Consider the following 19,428-nt stretch of genomic DNA (forward strand, 5'->3'; position numbering starts at 1 on the left):
CTTTACTTCCACAGTCAGGAGAATTAAACTTTCACCCAGTGCCGATATTACCAAAACTATTCAAACAGGAACAGTTCAGGATTAACACTTTAACCCACGACTCAATAGCACTTCTCTATCCTTTCTTTTTTGCCACTACAAGATGTTCTGCAGTGTAGAGCACTGCCCCAGAGAGCCTTTAATGTTGTCTCACCCGAAGGCTGTATTTTCGCATTTGTCTATACAATTAAATGTTGCCTGGAGGAAATGTTGGCGCTGCGCTTCACAAGTCCTGACAGTCAAATAAAACAAGAGAAACATGATTCAACGTAATCCTGAGGCATTGCTCTTGAACGCTTTGTGATCTGCTACAATAAGATATACAGCGTAGTTACTTCGAAGTGCAACTTGTTGATTCTGATTAGATAAAGACACCAAGTTCAAGGTGGCAAAAAAAAAAAAGCAAAATCACAAGCTTAGGGTCGGTGAGTCTATTTTTTTTTTTCTTTCGTTTAACACAGCAAAAGGACAAATTTACATAGACCAGAACTAATATTTCCACATTTTCCTCATAACTTGTTCCATCAGTTAATGGTGCATGGGTAACTCCTTGAGTGGCGCGGCACTCACTTCAGTCTGGATATGAATTGGCGCGTGAACAAATATGAGGCAGTGTAACAAAATAGGCTACAAGGAACAATAAAGTCATGAATCACTGCCTTTGAAGGGGTTTATGTGGTGCGTTGGCTCAAATCGTTGGCCCCGTATAATAGCCTTTATTGTCATATTAACATCAACACTGTGTGTGTGTGTGTGTAGGTAGCGCTGTACAACCATGAAGCAGAAGGCAGCGAGAGTCCTGGGAGCCTGGGCGGCAGCCTTAGCAACAGCCTTTCAGAGCAAAGTTTGGCGTCCGTCAACCTCAACAACCGGAGCACCGCGGTCAGCAGTGGCAGCAACGTGCACGGATACACACCAGTAAGACCTTTGCTTTTGGTTGTTGTTGTTGTTTAGAGTGATCGCTTCTAGGTTTTATGTTTCTCGTGACAATTTTCCACTCAGAATTCAAGGACACTGCCACAGTGTCTGGTTTTTCATTCACAGCTGACAAATTTTAAACAAGCAGCATTAAAACTATTTTTACGTGTTCTGTGTCGTGTTTGGGTTTTTTTCCCCTGGATTCACTCGAAATAATCTGGATGATTCAGACACCGGTCGAGACACCAGATCAGTACAGAAGGTGTCTGCTGCACCCTTAGCAGACTGAGGAGGTGGTAACCAGCTAACAACATGTACGCTGGATCTACAGTACACTGCTCACTCTCATTTTATGTTTGATGCTCAGATTTTGCAGCCAAATATGTTTTCGCTCATCTTTAGCAGAGCACATTCACTGTGCGTAGAAGCAAAGTAATGGTTTTTCAAACAATTAGGCCTAATTGTGGTCACCTATTTAAAAAATCAAGGGGAAATGGATTATCTCTCTATTGTAGTGCTACTTTAACATGCATAGAAAGAATCAAATGGGCAACTTCAGTCATCGCTTCTTATGTGCAGAATTTATTTGTGCTCAGACAAGTGAAGCTGACCCAATCCAAAGAGACTTTTATCATTCCTTCCTTCCAGAGGTATGGAAATGCAATTCAGAGTGCAGATTGATTGAAAACTCAGTTGCTTGTTGTTGAACATTGCATTCATATGGACTGATTATTTAGCTCGTGAATTTAATTTTGTTTTGCCGCAGACTATCAATACTCTTTGCAGCCGCTCGCGCCCCTCAGGGCCGAACACCACAAAATAAATTTCAAACCTGTGGGAAATGCTTTGATAGCGGCTTGCTTCTGTCATCCAAAAATAAAACAAGAAGCAAGTTTATCTTGGTCGGTTTTGCTGTTTTTAGATGAGTGTGAGCCAGATGCTGTGTGTGTGTGATTATTTAATACTGCTGAACTTATGCTCTGAAAGCTCTTCGCGTCAAACCTCTTTCGACTTCAGACATTTTTGTAAACGACAATCCTACATTCACACCCACTTAACGCTGTGATTGGCCAGCTGTGTGGAGGTGAGAAAGGAGCGAAGGACTACACTCTAGCTCTAGCTCTTTTTTCCTCTGGTGGTTATGTAACTGCAGTACTGAGCAAAGAGTCTTGAGCCACCCCTCTCTTTATGTTTCGATTGAAAAAAAACAGTCTTTGTTGTAATTTTTTGAAGTGCTCTTGAGCAACAACTCTCTAGGCTTTCAGAGTTGTTTTTGGACGTTGGCTGCTTTTTCACTCATTTCCAGTCCAGTCTTTGTCCCTGACCGTTTTCAGACACATTTGGGGGTTTTATGTTGTTTTTTTTATTAAGCCACTTAACACTGAGCTACCATACCCCACTAACTCTATTATTTCAGCAGGTCCCACACACTGTATACAGAGGACACATTGATGCAGTCCCATGTTGTCCGCTGTTAATGTTCCTACAAACTTGGATAATACAAAGTAGAGAAGGAACTCTGCACATAGCTGTTTCGCGCCATATTTTATCCTGACAGTTTGAACTATTCCTTGTGCCTAAAAACAAGGTCCTATTTAACTGAGTAGTCTTAAATAGTCCAACTTACATGATAATGAGCTGCTTGTTTATTAAAGAGGGACTACATTAGGAAACCAATATGTTTGAACATAAACTGACCCATGATGAGCTTTTGAGATTCAAAACAACATATTAATGGAGTGATTTTGGACCCGATTAGGAGTGACCTGATGTCTGAATAACTGAAGCAGCTCCCGTTAGTTTTCCTTTCAAATCAAGTCAAGTGGCTTTATTGTCATTCCAACTATGTGCAGTGGTACAGTACACAGTGAAGCGAGACAACGGTGCTACGTACAACATATAACAGACAATCAACACAGGACTGCATAAAGTGCAAGTGTGCAAAAATTTCAAAAATCTCCCCCCAAAAAACCCCCAAACAGTGCAACACTAGGCAGAACAGAACGATACAGACACAAGCCAGTGGAGACACAACAGTGCAATAGCAAAGTGCAACAATGACAGTGGGTTGTGCAAAAGACTGATTGTCTTTCACTACTAATGTAGTATCTACAGGCTTTAAAGAAGTGATGCTCAAATGTTTTTGGTGTCCTCGTGACCTTTATAAGGTGCACAAAAAGGGGCGGTACACTTACACATTCTTGCTTTGCAGTCCACGAGGTTCCCTGCTGTGTCAACTGTCATTCATATTTTCACCTGTATATATTCTGGCTCCCAGTGGATAAACCTTTGTGAGCAAGTGTGCCTTTCTTTCTATTCAGTCCATTTCATTCTCCAAATCCTTGTAGTAGTGTAGCTACAACAGCGTTTTTCCCCCACTGCGATCACTAAAGTCCCTTTCGGTCAAATATAAATATGGGAACTAGACAGACCTGCATTGTGTTTGATGTATTTGTGATCGTTTTCGCGCCTGTGTCCCTCTAAACCAAATGTAATACAGTTTTAAAGGCCAGTCTCTGTTCAAAAACAAAATTACAGGAGGGCTGAAAAATCCCAACTCTTCATTATCTCTCCCTTGTAACAGCTGCTCACCTTTTTACCATCAATCACTTTTCCCTGCTCACCTCCCACCTGCATTAGCAAAGGTCAATGCAATCTCATCTCGTTAACCTCTCATTTCTAGAGGCCATCTTTTGTTTTCTTCCTCCCTGCATCGGCTCCTCCACCTTTCGCCCTCCTCTTCCATCGTTTCAGACCTCATCTGCGGTCTAGTCCGGTGGGATCGGGTTTAGTTCTGACTCATTACCTGAAGCAGGTGATAGCCCCCTCCCCCCGCATCCCTTTGACTGACGGTGATTACTGGTGGCATTGCTGGCAGAGATCTCAGACACCGAGAGAGTTTATGGAAAGGCTGGCATTATTGGGGTGGAGGTAGATGTGTGGGAGATGTGTCGTCGTAAGTTGGCTTATATTGGCAGAGACACACTGATCACAGCAAATTGCTTGAGTTCTCCAGGTGGATGGTGAGGAAGATGACAGCTTGGATGAAATGAGGGTGGATGAAGACCGGCTGCATTCACAATATGCGGCAGATATGTGAAGCTTCGTATTTTGTTTTTGCTTTTATGTGAAAAGAAATGAGAGGCAGCAGCGATTCCATTTTAATTGTGTGAAATTGAATTTGGTATGATCATCACTGTGAATGGCTGAATTATTAAATGATTTCTGACAGTAATTTATATAAAAAAAAAGTGTCCAGGGCTCGGCTGAAGTTTTAATTTAATTCATTTAAATTAAATCGTATTATTATTGAATTTTACTTTTCTGTCTGCCAATTGAAATTCAGGTGTGTTCACTTAGGTTCAGCCTGTAGAGACAAAAAAGCCAAGAGGTTTGTTTCTAATGCATTTTGACTTAAAGGCAGAGGTGCTCTCCACTTGACGCCTGTGCTAGGAAGCTGGATTTGGGATTATCCAGGTAACTTCAAGGTTAACCCTGGGTTTGCAGTATTACAGAGTCCGTTCACTTCTTAGCTCTACTTACTTGTTATTGTAGCCATGGTAACCTATCCTGCAGACCCGATCTAGGTTGTCGATCAGCAGGTATGAGATCACTGCTTACCAACCAATCAGTTATCTGGGAAATAGAATCACCATTTGTGGAAAAGTCCTTGGACTTTTGTGCATGCAGGGTCTAAAGTTTTTCATCTAGACTCTTGCTGTTTCCCCGATGAGCATTAGACTGTTCTATAGCCTATAATATATGATCCCAAAACAGGGCATCTGTGGACCTTAGAGTCTAAACCTACATTATAATTATGTTTTTATATTGAATCTTTAGACTGTTCTCAGACCCTTAGACAAAATTGAGGCTACAGCTGAAAGAATAACAACTAAATCTATCACACATGCATCTAATTCATCACATTCTCCCATATTTCAATGTTAGAGTGTTGATACTTTTATTTTACTGACTATTGTACTGTGATTTTCTGTTTCACACCGCTTATTTCTCTACAGCAGGAGCATTTCTTTCAGTTACCCTCACAGTTTTATCATTCTTTGTGAGATCAGCGGCTCGCGTGCCAGTGGAGACGTCCATCTGTGTGACTGGCCGGATGCTGCCAGCGTCATCCCCTTAATGTGAACATGCTCATAGCTGGATTAATCAATCATGAGTTAAGTTATGAAGCTGATAACCACCTTTGTGTGACAATTTACCCTGATTGCTAATGTTAGGGTAAGTGAATAAGTTGCTAATATAATCTGACCAGATGTGCCTGATTTAAGGGTTAAAAAGCAAAATAATGGCCTCACAATAGTATTCATCAACAGGCGACAGGATCTGAGCATGCTCACTTAAGACTGGTCTCAGAAAACTATGAAGTAATAAAAATATAACAGCAAAAGACAACACTGGTGGTGCAGGTAAGGAACGAAATCGGTGCTGCATATGTAAATACACTGAGGTGTGGTTCAGCTTTAGTGCAATCTCACTGTTGTGTTAGAAGCTGTTGTTTCTAACACAACAGCTAAACTTTACAATACATTTAGCCATTCAGGAAATCACTTTTTGACCAGTTCAAAGTGAAATTAATTGTCTTCATGTAATATTCTTCCTGATCCAGGCCCACAAATACACCGAGCAGTTTCTATTCTGCAAACTGTAATTCTAACTTTTTAAAATCAACAGGGCAGCAGAGTAGGAGGATGTACGAAAACGTTGAATTTCTGAATAACTAACCCCAACGCAGAGCTCCTTTCTGCTCTGTTTGATCAAAAGAATCTGTGAAAATGTGTTATTTACAGCTGTTTTTAAACTGGAGCTACAAGATAACGTGCTCCAAACCAGGTTATGCGTTTCCCGCTGGTTGCTATGGTTACCTAACCAGGTAAAATGGGAGCGACTTTTTGAGTTCAAGCTCAAAAAGTGTAAAAGAGTGTCATAGCTACCGCGGTGTAACCCAGGTCTTTGAAGCCTTGATTGTTTTTTGCTGTCGCCATCTTGGTCTCTTTATTATTTATATAGTACTAACCACAGTGTGTCACTGAGACCATTAACACAAGAGGAAAGTGTTTACAGAGGTCAAGTCAGAAAGCTGTTTCCTCACAGACTTCTACTGGACCCATGGCATTTAAGAAGAACTCGGGTTTAAGGCACTCTCACACCAGGTTAACCTATTAACCTTACTTCAGATTATACAGATGTTAGAATTAACCTTCCAAAACTGGAGGCACAGGGCTTTGATGTGCGGAGGTGTGGAGTTGTAAAACAAATAATTTTATGGTGATAATTTGTTTTTTTACATAGCGTCTATATTGTGTTATTAGAAATATGTCTGTTGTTGCTATTGAGTTTATATTAGTAACAAAGCTGGATAAATACTAGCTGATAACTTATGGAGAAGGGGTGGGATTAAATAAATGTGCACTTCCTCCCACTTTTTTGTGGAACCTCTGTATTTTGTTTATATGATCAAAATAAATAGAACATTTATTTTGATCATATATAGGTTTAACACATACGTCATCTACATGATCCGTGCAGTCCCGAGTCACCTTTTGTGCTTCTGTTTTGCATCCTGTCTTTAGATTGACTGACACAAGTTATATTATGTCACATTAGGATCAAATATCTGAATTGTGAATCTTCTCTCTGGATACAAATTGCTGTTGTTTCGTAGCCGCGCACTGCTGCTGCAGGTGATGGAGGAAGATGGTGATGAAATACAATCCACTTAGGAGTAATCCAATAATTTTAAGCAGTTTCATGTGCGGTGAGATTTTACAACTGAATGGCAGTTCCTTGACAATTAAAACATTTTAAATGAGCCTTGGTTTAATTCGGGGAGGCACAGAAATTCTTGAAGTCACTAATATGCTCTCTAATCCTTCCATACATGCTCTGTGTATGACAAGCAGCAGTCAATAAAAGAACTAGGTGCCATTAGGTGGTGTTTTTTGTGTATTTTATAAACAGTAGAGCCAAGAGTTGGTTATGAATGAGCCAAAAAATGATTACTATTTTTGATGAACCAGTCAAGCACATAAAACGTATGCACTTGAACCTGCAATGCCTCATCACCTTGACGAACTAAATCTTTTCAATCGCAGTGTGAATTGAGCCTTTGTCAGGCGTTTTTCTGAAACCACGACGTTCCCTGATGTTCCCCGTGCCTTTTAACAGTCGATCCGTCTCTTCTTCCTATCCGCCTCGAAGGTGAGCAGCCACTCGGAACCTTCGTCCCAGTCCTTGAGCCTCCAGCAGCCCGCCCAACCTCCGCCGCCGCCTCCTCCTCCTCCCCCGCAGCCCCAGTACGGTTTACCTGTCCCCGAGTCACGGGACAAGCAGCTCTGCTTCTCAGACTTCGAGGACCTCAGCTCTTCGTTCCGCAGCCTTTACAAGTGCGTCTTCGAGCAGTCCTTCTCGCAGCAAGGTGGGTGGTTTTGTGTGCGGATTAGTGTGCCTGCTCATGCGTACCTGTTCGACACCTATAATAACACGTGTGTTCACTGGGAAATAAAGTAAACTTCTGTGTGAGGCTTTGTGCACATAATTAACTGACAAGAATAAGCCCCCCCCCCCCGCCACCACCACCTTTATAAATTCAAACAGTTTAACACTGGTTTCATAGCCGGCATTCCAGTATTAACCTCCACCACACACTCCTACTCTGTTGTGTTTTAATAAACAAACAATCTGTTGTTCCGCATATCTGCGTTTTACGGCTCGCTCAGTCAAATGAGTAAAGGCAATTAAGAGTAAGAATTCAACAGAAGGGGGGGAAAAAACTCTCAAACACATCTGTAGTCGAGCAGAGCAAAGGGTTCTGCAGCTTTGATAGCAGCTAATTAGATTGGTTCTAAAGTTTGCGAAGCATCTCGCTAATTGCTTCCTGACGCTTTCAGGTCACTAGGCCTCCTCCCTCTTGGACACCCCACCATCGCACCAACCTCCTCTCACCTTCTCTCTTCTCCCTCTCACGCTTTCTCTCTCTCACTTTTTACTCCTGATACACATCAACAAATCTTCTGTAACCAAGGAGATTGATACGCTCTGTTGACCCCCGCAACTGCTGCCTGGATTCACCCTCTGACAAGGTCCCCTTCAATTTGTGGTCAGGGTTGTACACAGAGTACAGATAAGACAATGAGAATATAGATGGTGGGGAAGAAAACGGCACTGCGCTGAGATCTAAAAGGAAAATGAGGAAGAAAATGGATTTAGCGGATGCTTGAAAGGGTCCCTTAAGTGTGAGGCTTAGCAGGAAACGGTGTCAGTAGTCATTGTATTTGAGAATTTGAGTCATCCAGACAGAGGAGCTCATCGTATCTACAGCGAGTCCAGGACCACACACCGCATTGCTACGGGCTCAGGCAGTGCCACCATCCTGAATTACAGGTCACAGTGAAGCAAATATGAACCTTTTCTAAAGAGCAAACGAGTGAATCAACAGCTGGGTCAACTTGTGAAGTCTCATTTTACAATCTGGCTTTCAAAATTATGCTGCCCTTTCCCTTTTTGCCATCTTAAAATCTTAAAGAGAACCCTGTTATTATTCCCTTTAAATGCACCCGTACGGTAAATTAGGAAAGAGGAACACAGCCGTGGTAAAATCATAGATAAAAATGGAGCTTTGATTTGCAGTACTGTAAATACAGTTAAGGCAATGAAAGCATTGACTATACACACAGCAGAGGGGAATAAAGAGACTGAATGAAAAATACTCTGCACTCGGTGGTGCACTCATCGATTCGCTTTTTATCGGTCACAAAAAGTTCTGAAGAGATCTTGGAGTGATAGCAAATAAAGGAAAAGGTAAACACGACTCAAACAAATGTACCAAAGGAAGGTAACCTTCGAAGAGTCCACCTTACTTTATAGTTGGACGTTGTACGTCCTTGGAAGAGCCTTTTACATTTAAGTAGTCACAAAACCGGGAAGCGGACAGCCGAGGTCCAGAAACGCTGCAGCATCATTTGAAAATTTAATGAGGCAGCAACCGACATAAAGCTTCTTCAGTGTCGATGATGAAAAGGAATTCATAGGTAGAGGTGAGGGAGAGTGTGTGTGTGTTTGTGTGTGTGAGGGATGAGTCAGAGATTCATATGACAAATCAGACAGGAGAGACACCGGGTGACGTAGCCAGGCTGGCTCGCCAAAACCTACACCCCCAATCAGAGATGATGGGTATCACCAATAGTGATTATCCTTGTTAACCCAGGCTTTCTGTTTCACGCTCTGTGTGTGCCCTCATAAAAGCGCTTGTTTGAAGCCTACTTAAATCAAAAGCATTATCAGATGAATGGCTGATAGAGATCTATAAAGAATATATCAAAATATAATGGCAGAAGCCCGCACTGGTGCTGCAAATAAGGCAAGAGAGCAGCTGGCAGAAAATCGTTAATCTTGTGAATTCATAAGTGAATCTATTTATTTTACCACCCAGTGCTGACATTTATGTCTAAAGTTACAGCTGCAAGCTACAGGGGTGCCAGTGCATTCGCCTCTGATGCCGTCCCACAGCCTGATGGCAAAGATGTGGAAGTCTGCTGCCAGATCAAAGTGAAATCAAATTTATTGATACATTATTCTTGCTGATAAATAGCCTCCACATAAACTGATCAGTTTTCTGATCCGAGCTGCAATTCCTTCAGTGTAAAATGGACTTGGATTCAACAAACCCGTATAATTCCTTTGGTGGTATTGCGATGTATAAGACATATTCCTGCTACTGAGAAGCCATAGCAGTGGTTGTGCATGTGTGATTGAATAGGAGGCTAATAGCTGTGGGTGACATACCAAGGCATGTAGGTGGTTTAAACAATTGACTGACAATAATTTAGAAATGGCAACGTGAAAGTAATCCACATCCACTTTAAAATGAGTTCAAGAGAGCAAATCTGAACATGTTGTTGAAGGAGAATCTTTGGCTTTATTTGGTTGAGCTGTTATAGTGGAAAAAAGGTGTCTTCTCCATCATTTTTGCCCCATTTTTTAAAGTTTCATGTGTCTTTATGTTTTTTTCCCCAAGCAGGTTTGATGAGTATGCCCGGTGACTCGGGTCAACAGGCCCGCACCGCCTGCTCCTACCAGCACTCTCCTGGTGGGGGAAGCGGCAGCGGCCACCACCACCAACACAACCATGGCCAGACATCGCACCACCCTCACCACTCTCACGTCTCCCCTCACTCCACCCACGGTCAGCACCAACAGCACTCTGGTCACTCTCAGCAGCACTCGTCTCTCTCCCACCAGCAGAGTCACGCTGTGCAGGCCTGCCCCACAACAGGTGAGAACAGGTTTACAGACAAAGGGCATTACAGCATGTGTAGGATCTTTGGTGTCGCCTACTGGTGCACAACATCAGGAAAAACATGGGCAGACTTTAGCAACTTTCTAACAGGGATTGAATAATACTTTGCCAATCAGAGTAATAATAATAACATCAATACATCAGCTTGCACTGAACATACCAGGTCTTTAAATTTGAATGTGAAAGCTTTCTTTTAACGATAACATGAATGTTCACTAACAAAGCAACACGAGAGTCCCTTTGATTGTAGTTAATTACTCTGGGAGAGAGGTTACAAAGGCACAGATACTCATTGAGGTGAAAGGCAATTCATGTACTTTAAAAAACCCTTATCCTTAATTACCATAATTTGTTTCAAAATCACTGAATTCAGTTAATTCGGAACAAATTTGCTCAGAAACCACAGACAAAAGATGCTTTATATCCCAGTTTCCATCAACATCTGGGGAAGTTTGTGCAGACACTGCACAGGAGCAGGAACTGCTTATATGATGTGCTTAACATACACAATATAGACCTGACCACTGGTGTTTTACCTTCACAGCCCCCTCATTTAGGATATGGATAACCATAATTCTTTTTAAGATCTATTTCTGGCATTTTAGCCTTTATTGAAAGGGCAGGAAAGCAGGGGGAATGACCTGAAGCACATGGTCTCGGGTGCATTCAGACTCAGCTTCTGCAGCAGCCTTTCGGCATGAGGTCCTGCTCAACCAAGTGAGCTATGCTGGCATTGAGTATAAGCGAAATTCTTCTGGCCTGGTGAACAAGTGGTTATATTACACCAAAAGCAAACCTTCCTCACTATTACCGTTCACATTATGTTTTCCAAGAAACAGAAAACCAGTAATCTCAGCGTCCTCGCAGCAAGAAAGTTCCCCCTGCTGCCCTTGTGCCCTCGGCTTTCACCTACATCCAGAGTCATGCTTGTCAGGTTAGCTGGTGATTTTAAAGTGGCTGTAGGTACGATTGTATGCCTCTGTGTGCAGGGCGTACTCTGTGTCTTAACAGCTGGGGATTAGCTCCAGCGCCCCTTCAACCCTAAATTAGATAAACAGTTAAGAAAGAAATGGATGGCTTGATGCTTTTAGACATGGGGAAACAGGCAGTTAAAGAAATAATAAAGTTGTTTGCTTATCATTTGAAAATGGGTTTAAAATGTAAAACATGTGCAACAGTAAAAGAAAAATAAAATCAAAATATGTTTCTTTTTATCTGGCGTGACTGTGATTAGCAGTGGGGGAGACTACCTTCAGGGTTGAAATGACAAAATTATGAAAATATTGTCCGGTGTTCTTTTCATTCCGATGCCGCTGTAGAAGAGAAGACCTCCTATTACCGAGACTTTCACTTTGAAAGCCCCAATGCTATTTCTCCAGTTTCTCTGCTTTTCTAATTCTCCTGAAAAGACCATACAAAGCTCAAAGTATAGCTTCACATATATAGGCGCACCAAAACACTGATTCAACATTGCGATTTCCAAGGCCACATTGGTGTAACTGCAGTTCACCTAACACATCAGAATGGCACATCTGTGTACGCGGGCATTGGATTTGTATTGTATTCTTTCCTCTATAAGGTCCCAGAGTGTTTGATTTTTATGAGGCTGAGCTGATACAAACAGGCTTCTCCAAATCTTCACGAGGCTTTTCCTACTCATATTCCCAGTCTTTGTGTGTTTTTTTTCTCTTCGTGTCTCTGCAAGAGAGCTCTCAGGCCAGTGGAAAAGCCTATTTAGACATTATTTATCTAGGTTAGTATTCCCCACAACCAAGCTGAGGATGAATGAAAGCAACCTCTCTGTCTTTGATCCACGGCCTGAGAATGTATTGTTGTTTGGGTTGTGGTGGTGAAGGCGCTGAAAAGAATCTTCTTTCTTTTGCCTCACAAGCAAAGCTATGACTGGATTTTGTCTTTCTTTTTGTGTGTAAACTCATGCCACCTTGTGGCTGTTTGCAGAACAGACAGATCTTTTTAAAGTGAATTAGTTTACCAGTTTGGGATCATCTAACAGTGTTGTGTTCTTCAGTATCACTGCAGATAACCAATGCTGTTTTATATCTGGGAGAAATCTTTTGAAACACGCAATTTAAAGACACCATGTTTGGTTTATTTTGAAAAAAATTTTTATATTTTATCTATTAGATGTTTTAATTCTGAATTTGATTCCTTTTTTATTTTACAATGCGATGCTCCAGGGTAAGAATAGTGCCACCTTTCAAAGTCAGTTCAGAAATGTTAACAAAGACATGCAAGTTAAATGACATTAATATGGGACATTATTCTGATTCTTACCCTCGTTGCTTCGTGTGAAAATCCTTTGTTTTTTCCAGGTTGTCTTTTGCAACATTTGGAAAAATGTTTCTTTAAAGAGATGTTTGTCTGTGTGTGTGTGTGTGTGTGTGTGTGTGTGTGTGTGTGTGTGTGTGTGTGTGTGTGTGTGTGTGTGTGTGTGTGTGTGTGTCAGTCATGTCATCAGACTGGTACCCCAACCTGGACTGGCTGAAGGAGAGCTGCCGCATCGCTACCAGCTACAACTGGGCTGACGTAGACCTCTCCCCATTCCAAGGTAACGCAAACACACAACTGCCATCAGTGTGGACAAATGAAATGAACACTGATAAAGCTGTCTACCGCGGCCCGCCTAAACACGGGGAAAATTGATAAAATGCATATCATGTCGATCAGCTGCTTTGATTAAACCATTGTGATTCCTCTCTGTGCTTTCATATGCACTCGCCCTGAGGCTCAGTGTTATAATATCCAGTGTGGTAATAGTACTGCCCTAATAAAAGTCATTATCCTGCATCTGAGAGGTTCCCACTCTTATTCTCTCACACACGCACACACACACACACACATAGACACACACAAGCTGTCTCGCTCCCTCCCAATTGTATGATGTGAATAATCCAATTAGGCCCCGGCTCAGTAACAGCCTCTTATCACGGTCAGCGCACAAAGCCGGCAACATCCACACGCGATTGATGACGACGGCTGGTCCTGTAGCTCACAGACCGCTGCTGTCTCTCTCTCTCTCTCTCTACTTCTGCAACGCTTGACCTCTCTCACACCGCCGTAATGCCATCCTCTACTCTCTCTGGCTCATCTCCAAACAGCAGGGACCGAGCCTCTTGTCTCTGTCGGCGCCACATACGAGCCATACAAATGTGTTTTTGGGCAAAATATCCGTCTTCACGTTTGAAAAATGGAAGCTTGAGCTTGTCTTATTTTGGAAGCGGTAAATACCAGAGGAGGTGATTTCAGTTCAGCGTCTTCTGCGTTGTTTTAAATGTGAACAGGCATCCCGTCAGAACAAAAGACGGTTTGTAGTTTCAAGGTTTTGAAACTTACGGTGACAGTAAACCGTAGTGAGATTCTTGTGCTGGATGTGTCCTCACGGTGATGGATGATAAATAATTTATTTCTTATTCAACCCGTGATTTGCTGACGGTGGTAAGAAAAAGTTCTGCAGAAGTTGTCTGGGAAAAGTCATGAAGGAGTGCATGTTTTTTTGCTGTAATGTTTAGCATGTAGAGTGACACATATTAAGGAGAAATATCACAAAAAATGATATGTTAACTACAATTTTTGATGCTGCAAATGATATATTTAGAAGGGGGAAAATACAGGGCGGGCCATTTATATGGATACACCGTAATAACATGGGAGTGGTTGGTGATATTAAAGTCCTGTTTGTGGCACATTAGTATATGTGAGGGGACAAACTCCTCAAGATGGGTGGTGACCATGGTGGCCATTTAGAAGTCGTCCATCTTGGATACAACTTTTGTTTTTTCAATAGGAAGAGCGCCATGTGACACATCAAACTTATTGGTAATGTCACAAGAAAAACAATGGTGTGCTTGGTTTCAACGTAACTTTATTCTTTCATGAGTTATTTACAAGTTTCTGACCACCTATAAAATGTGTTCAATGTGCTGCCCATTGTGTTGGATTGTCAATGCAACCCTCTTCTCCCACTCTTCACACACTGATAGCAACACCGCAGGAGAAATGCCAGCACAGGCATCCAGTATCCGTAGTTTCAGGTGCTGCACATCTCGTATCTTCACACCATAGACAATTGCCTTTAGATGACCCCAAAGATAAAAGTCTAAGGGGGTCAGATCGGGAGACCTTGGGGGCCATTCAACTGGCCCACGACGACCAATCCACTTTCCAGGAAACTGTTCATCTAGGAATGCTCGGACCTGGCACCCATAATGTGGTGGTGCACCATCTTGCTGGAAAAACTCAGGGAACGTGCCAGCTTCAGTGCATAAAGAGGGAAACATGATCATGTAGCAATTTCAAATATCCAGTGGCCTTGAGGTTTCCATTGATGAAGAATGGACCCACTATCGTTGTACCCCATATACCACACTAAACCATCACTTTTGTTGTTCCAACAGTCTTGGAGGGATCCATCCAATGTGGGTTAGTGTCAGACCAGTAGCAGTGGTTTTGTTTGTTAACTTCACCATTCACATAAAAGTTTGCCTCATCACTGAACAAAATCTTCTGCGTGAACTGAGGGTCCTGTTCCAATTTTTGTTTTGCCCATTCTGCAAATTCTGTGCACCGATCTGGGTCATCCTCGTTGAGATGCTGCAGTAGCTGGAGTTTGTAAGGGTGCCATTTGTGAGTAGCTAATATCCGCCGAAGGGATGTTCGACTAATGCCACTCACCAGTGACATGCGGCGAGTGCTACGCTGTGGGCTCTTGCTGAATGAAGCTAGGACAGCCACTGATGTTTCTTCATTAGTGACAGTTTTCTTGCGTCCACATTTTGGCAAATCCAACACTAAACCAGTTTCACGAAACTTAGCAAGCAGTTTGCTAACTGTAGCATGGGAGATGGGTGGTCTAGTAGGGTGTCTTCCATTAAAATCTGCTGCAATGACCTGGTTACTGCGTTCACCAGATATCAACACAATTTCGATCGGCTCCTCACGTGTTAACCTCTTCGACATGTCAATGGCTGTGAACAAAGAGAAACTTGTAAATAACTCATGAAAGAATAAAGTTACGTTGAAACCAAGCACACCATTGTTTTTCTTATGACATTACCAATAAGTTTGATGTGTCACATGGCCCTTTTCCTATTGAAAAAACAAAAGTTGTATCCAAGATGGCCGACTTCTAAATGACCACCATCACCACCCATCTTGAGGAGTTTGCCCCCTCACATATACAAATGTGCCACAAACAGGACTTTAATATCACCAACCATTCCCATTTTATTACGGTGTATCCATCTAAATGGCCCACCCTGTACATTTTGCTCAATATAATTAGCGAGTCTAAAGGAAACTTGTAACTTATTTTGTGGTCAAGAATTTACATCTAATTTTAAAACACTGTTACGATTCTGCAAATACCAAATTTCCTATTTTCAGAATTTAAAATGTCACAATCTACAGTGATGAAACTCGATTGCATTAAATGATGAAGCTACAAGGATGTCTGAGATACTGAAGCAAGAATTATTAAAGAATTGACATTTTGTACGCAGTTAAATCAGCTGATGAAACTATTAAAAATACATTTGTATTTTTTCCCAGCAGTGACTTAGTGGTGTCCACACCTTTAAATCATAGACTCATTAATATCCTCCCATAAGCATCCACATGTATTTATTTATCAGTGTTTTAGTCCACATAAATATTAAATAATGTATTTGGTGAATAAATCAAAGGCTTCTGACACAGTTGTAAAAATGTACTTCTAAAGCTTTTAAGGCTTAAGGGGAACAGTATCATAGCCGGTATACACTGATCAGGTCTAACTTTATGACCTTCACTACCCACATGCATCAGTGAGCTTTGGCCACCAATGACCCTGTCGCTGGTTCACCTTGGACCCCTTTGATAGATACTGACCACTGCAGACCAGGAACACTCCACAAGAGCTGCAGTGTTGGAGAAAATCTGACGCATGTCAAACTCACTCAAATCCTTACATGTGCCCATTTTTCCTTCTAACACATCAACTTTGAGGACAAAATGTTCACTTGCTCCCTGATATCTCCCACCCACTAACAGTGGGTTAGTGATGATGAAGAAAGAATGAGTGTAACCTCCCCTGTCAGTGGTGTATATGGTAAATGGCCTGTATTTGTATAGCGCTTTACTTAGTCCCTATGGACCCCAAAACACTTTACACTACATTCAGTCATCCACCCATTCACACACACATTCACACACTTGTGATGGCAAGCTACATTGTAGCCACAGCTGCCCTGGGGCACACTTACAGAGGGTTAGGGACACTTGTACCACCAGGCCCTCTGACCACCACCAGTAGGCAACAGGTGAAGTGTCTTGCCCAAGGACCCAACGACCGAGACTGTCGGAGCCGGGGCTCGTACCAGCACCCTTCCGATTACAAGACAAACTGCCAACTCTTGAGCCACAATCGCCCTATATGAAAGGTGTGATCACCCCTGCAAGATCAATTTCTTGTGCATCTCTACCGACGCTTCTTCTTCTTCTTTTGGATTACTCCATAGAAGTCCCGTTATGAACCCTGTACCTGTGCCTCTGTGATGATCCGGTGTGTCAGGCTGGAAATCCTTTGACTTTTTTTTTTATTCATGCAAAATTTGAAAACGCATGCTGTGATTTTTTTTTTTCCTGCAGGTGCGACTACAATTGAGCCTGTATGTTCATTCTATAAACATATTCCTAATTTATTAGATAAAACACCAAGGGAATTACACTACATCACAAAAAAATACAATTTACTCGATTTGATAAGCACTGATGCATGCCTGATGTTTAAAATTATTCATTAGTCAATCACCACCCACTTAGAGGATGTCGGGTATTTCTTGGCAGTGGAAGTGCTGCTAAGAAGAAAGCATCTATTAGAGGACAGCAACGTTTGGTCTGCTTTTTCAGTAAAGTAGTGAAGGAAGTGAAATTTTTGTACCCACACAAATGAGAGACTCATTTTTGCCGTGTTTAAAAAAAATCACAGAAACCAGTGCTGGCCTTGCATCCTTTATATTTAGCATATTGATTTAATTTAATAATAGGTTTTCTCTTATATCGCTTCTTTTTCTGTTTTTTCTTTGTTTGTTTTTTTCCTGTCTGGCAGAACAAGCTGAACAAATGCAAATTAACAACTCGTGCATTAATTTACCTGTAAAAAAACAAATCAAAACAATAAAATAAAGTACATGAAACGATGTCACATCTTGAAGCAGTAAAAGCTCTGGTGCGTGGCAGTCACAGCACTTTGCTTCCTCTCTCTGTCAGGTCTGAAGGAGAGCATGCGACAGGCGGAGCTCAGCAACTGGTCTCTTGATGCTGCCCAGATGGCTGACCTGTGTTCCTCCATTAACCAATTCTTCATGGCGACGGGGGTCATCCCCCCTCAGGGCGCCACCCACCCACAACCTCAGGTCCAACATCCAGCGCCGCCGTCTGCTCCTCAGCACCCGGCTCAGCCGCACGGGGCCATGCATCCAAAGCCCAGCCATCACAATCAGCATGGGCAACACAACCCACATAATCAACACATCAGCACAGGTCAGTCTGCCGGGCCAAGGATCCTGTACTATAAGGATAGCAGTATATTAGATTGTTGCATCTGGGACCAGAGGCTGAGATTTCTGCTAGTAACCAGCTTAGACCTGGAAAGTCAGCTGCTTTATATGTGCACAGGGCTTTACACACATGCACACATGGCAGCATCGTACTCTGGACTGCTGTTCTGTTATTTAATTATTAACACCGCAGTATCCTGTTAAAAAAAACAAACATTACAATAAAATGCTGTTATTTATTTTTATCTGATGACTCCACTCATGTGTCAGAAGAAAAGAAAAGCGTGAAAAAGAAAGTATGTTAACTTAAAATAACATATGGAACCCCAAAAAACTCTCCATTAGCAAAATAATGGTTCCTGCTGTTAGTTGACGGGATGGAGGCAGGAGCTCAGCTGACTGCCAGTCTCTCCGCTCGCTGTGTCATTGTTGGCTCGTTGTCTATTTACAGCAAAATTATGGAGTCTGTCAGTTTAATGGCAACTGAAGTAAAGATATGAAGATGGGGGAATATTTCACCAGAGGGAAATCCACTGAGTGGCAGCAGAATCTATTGGATTTCTCTGGCTTAGCATAAAACGACAATAAAATTGTGTGCGCCCATGATAACAGCTTGTGTTCTGCAAAGATGAGTAGTGTGAAAGCCGGGATACTAATCTGACAGTTAGTCATTGCCCTTTTGTCTATTCTCCCACAGGGAACATGTACATGGACTCGAGACAAAACCTTTCTTCTCTGATGGGCCCACCAGGATATCCTCACATGCCTCCCATGAGCAACACTGCTCCCACCATGACAGGTGACTCTCCCATCGCTCTCTTAACAGGTCAGGAGGAGCCTGGAGAAATACATGGTGTATATGGAGGCTTACACAGAGGCTGTGTGTGTGTGTGTGTGTGTGTGTGTGTGTGTGTGTGTGTGTGTGTGTGTGTGTGTGTGTGTGTGTGTGTGTGTGAGCAAGAGAGAGATAGAGATTTTTGGCAATAGCACACTTTAAACTGGATAACACACTTCTGATTGATTAAATAGGGAAGCTTGAACTAAAGTTAAATGTTGTATTTCTCTTCATAAAGTTAGGAGATAGAATTAAAAATCCGCCAATCACAGATCAGCAACTCAACACAACCTGCTGAAGTTTAAACTGAGCACCAGAAATGGAGGCGAACGGTGATTTAGGTGACTTTGGATGTGGCGTGGTTGTCGATGAGGATCTCCTGATCTTTTTGGATGTTCCCATGAAACCATCTTGAGAGTTTACAGAGGATGGTCTGAAAAAGAAAAAAATATCCAGTGAGCTCTGTCTATCCCTTGGTCACACCAGAGGTCAGAGGAGAATGGTCCGACTGCTTCAAGCTGATAGGAAGGCAACAGTAACTTAAATAACCACTCGGTACAACCAAGTTTTCCATCTCTGAGGGCGCAGCAAGAGATGACCACAGCAGTTCCCACTCCTATACGTCCTACAATGAGTTTTTTTCTGGAACAGTTGGATGGTCAAAATCGATCCATCCTGCCTTGTATCAGTGGTAGGGGCTGGTGGTGATGGAGTGCATTAGTGTTCAGGATATTTTATTGGCATACTTTGTGAATCTTAGCAAC

The 19,428-nt window shown here is 42.2% G+C and overlaps 1 protein-coding gene across 1 annotated transcript in view; it reads left to right on the forward strand.

Moving 5' to 3' along the window:
• The window catches only part of LOC146610447 (forkhead box protein J3-like), a 60,293-nt gene that overhangs the window by 39,481 nt on the left and 1,384 nt on the right, over positions 1-19,428 (forward strand). Inside the window, exons 6-11 of the mRNA XM_085344213.1 lie at positions 799-957; positions 7,177-7,393; positions 9,995-10,249; positions 12,741-12,842; positions 17,540-17,812; positions 18,527-18,655. Coding sequence (XP_085200339.1) covers positions 799-957; positions 7,177-7,393; positions 9,995-10,249; positions 12,741-12,842; positions 17,540-17,812; positions 18,527-18,655 — 1,135 coding nt within the window. The remainder of the gene's footprint in view (positions 1-798; positions 958-7,176; positions 7,394-9,994; positions 10,250-12,740; positions 12,843-17,539; positions 17,813-18,526; positions 18,656-19,428) is intronic.

Source organism: Diplotaxodon limnothrissa, linkage group LG20 (genome assembly GCF_057381915.1).
Source record: "Diplotaxodon limnothrissa isolate DT_005_m linkage group LG20, D_limnothrissa_male_GT1.1, whole genome shotgun sequence".
In the NCBI taxonomy this organism is placed as follows: domain Eukaryota; kingdom Metazoa; phylum Chordata; class Actinopteri; order Cichliformes; family Cichlidae; genus Diplotaxodon; species Diplotaxodon limnothrissa.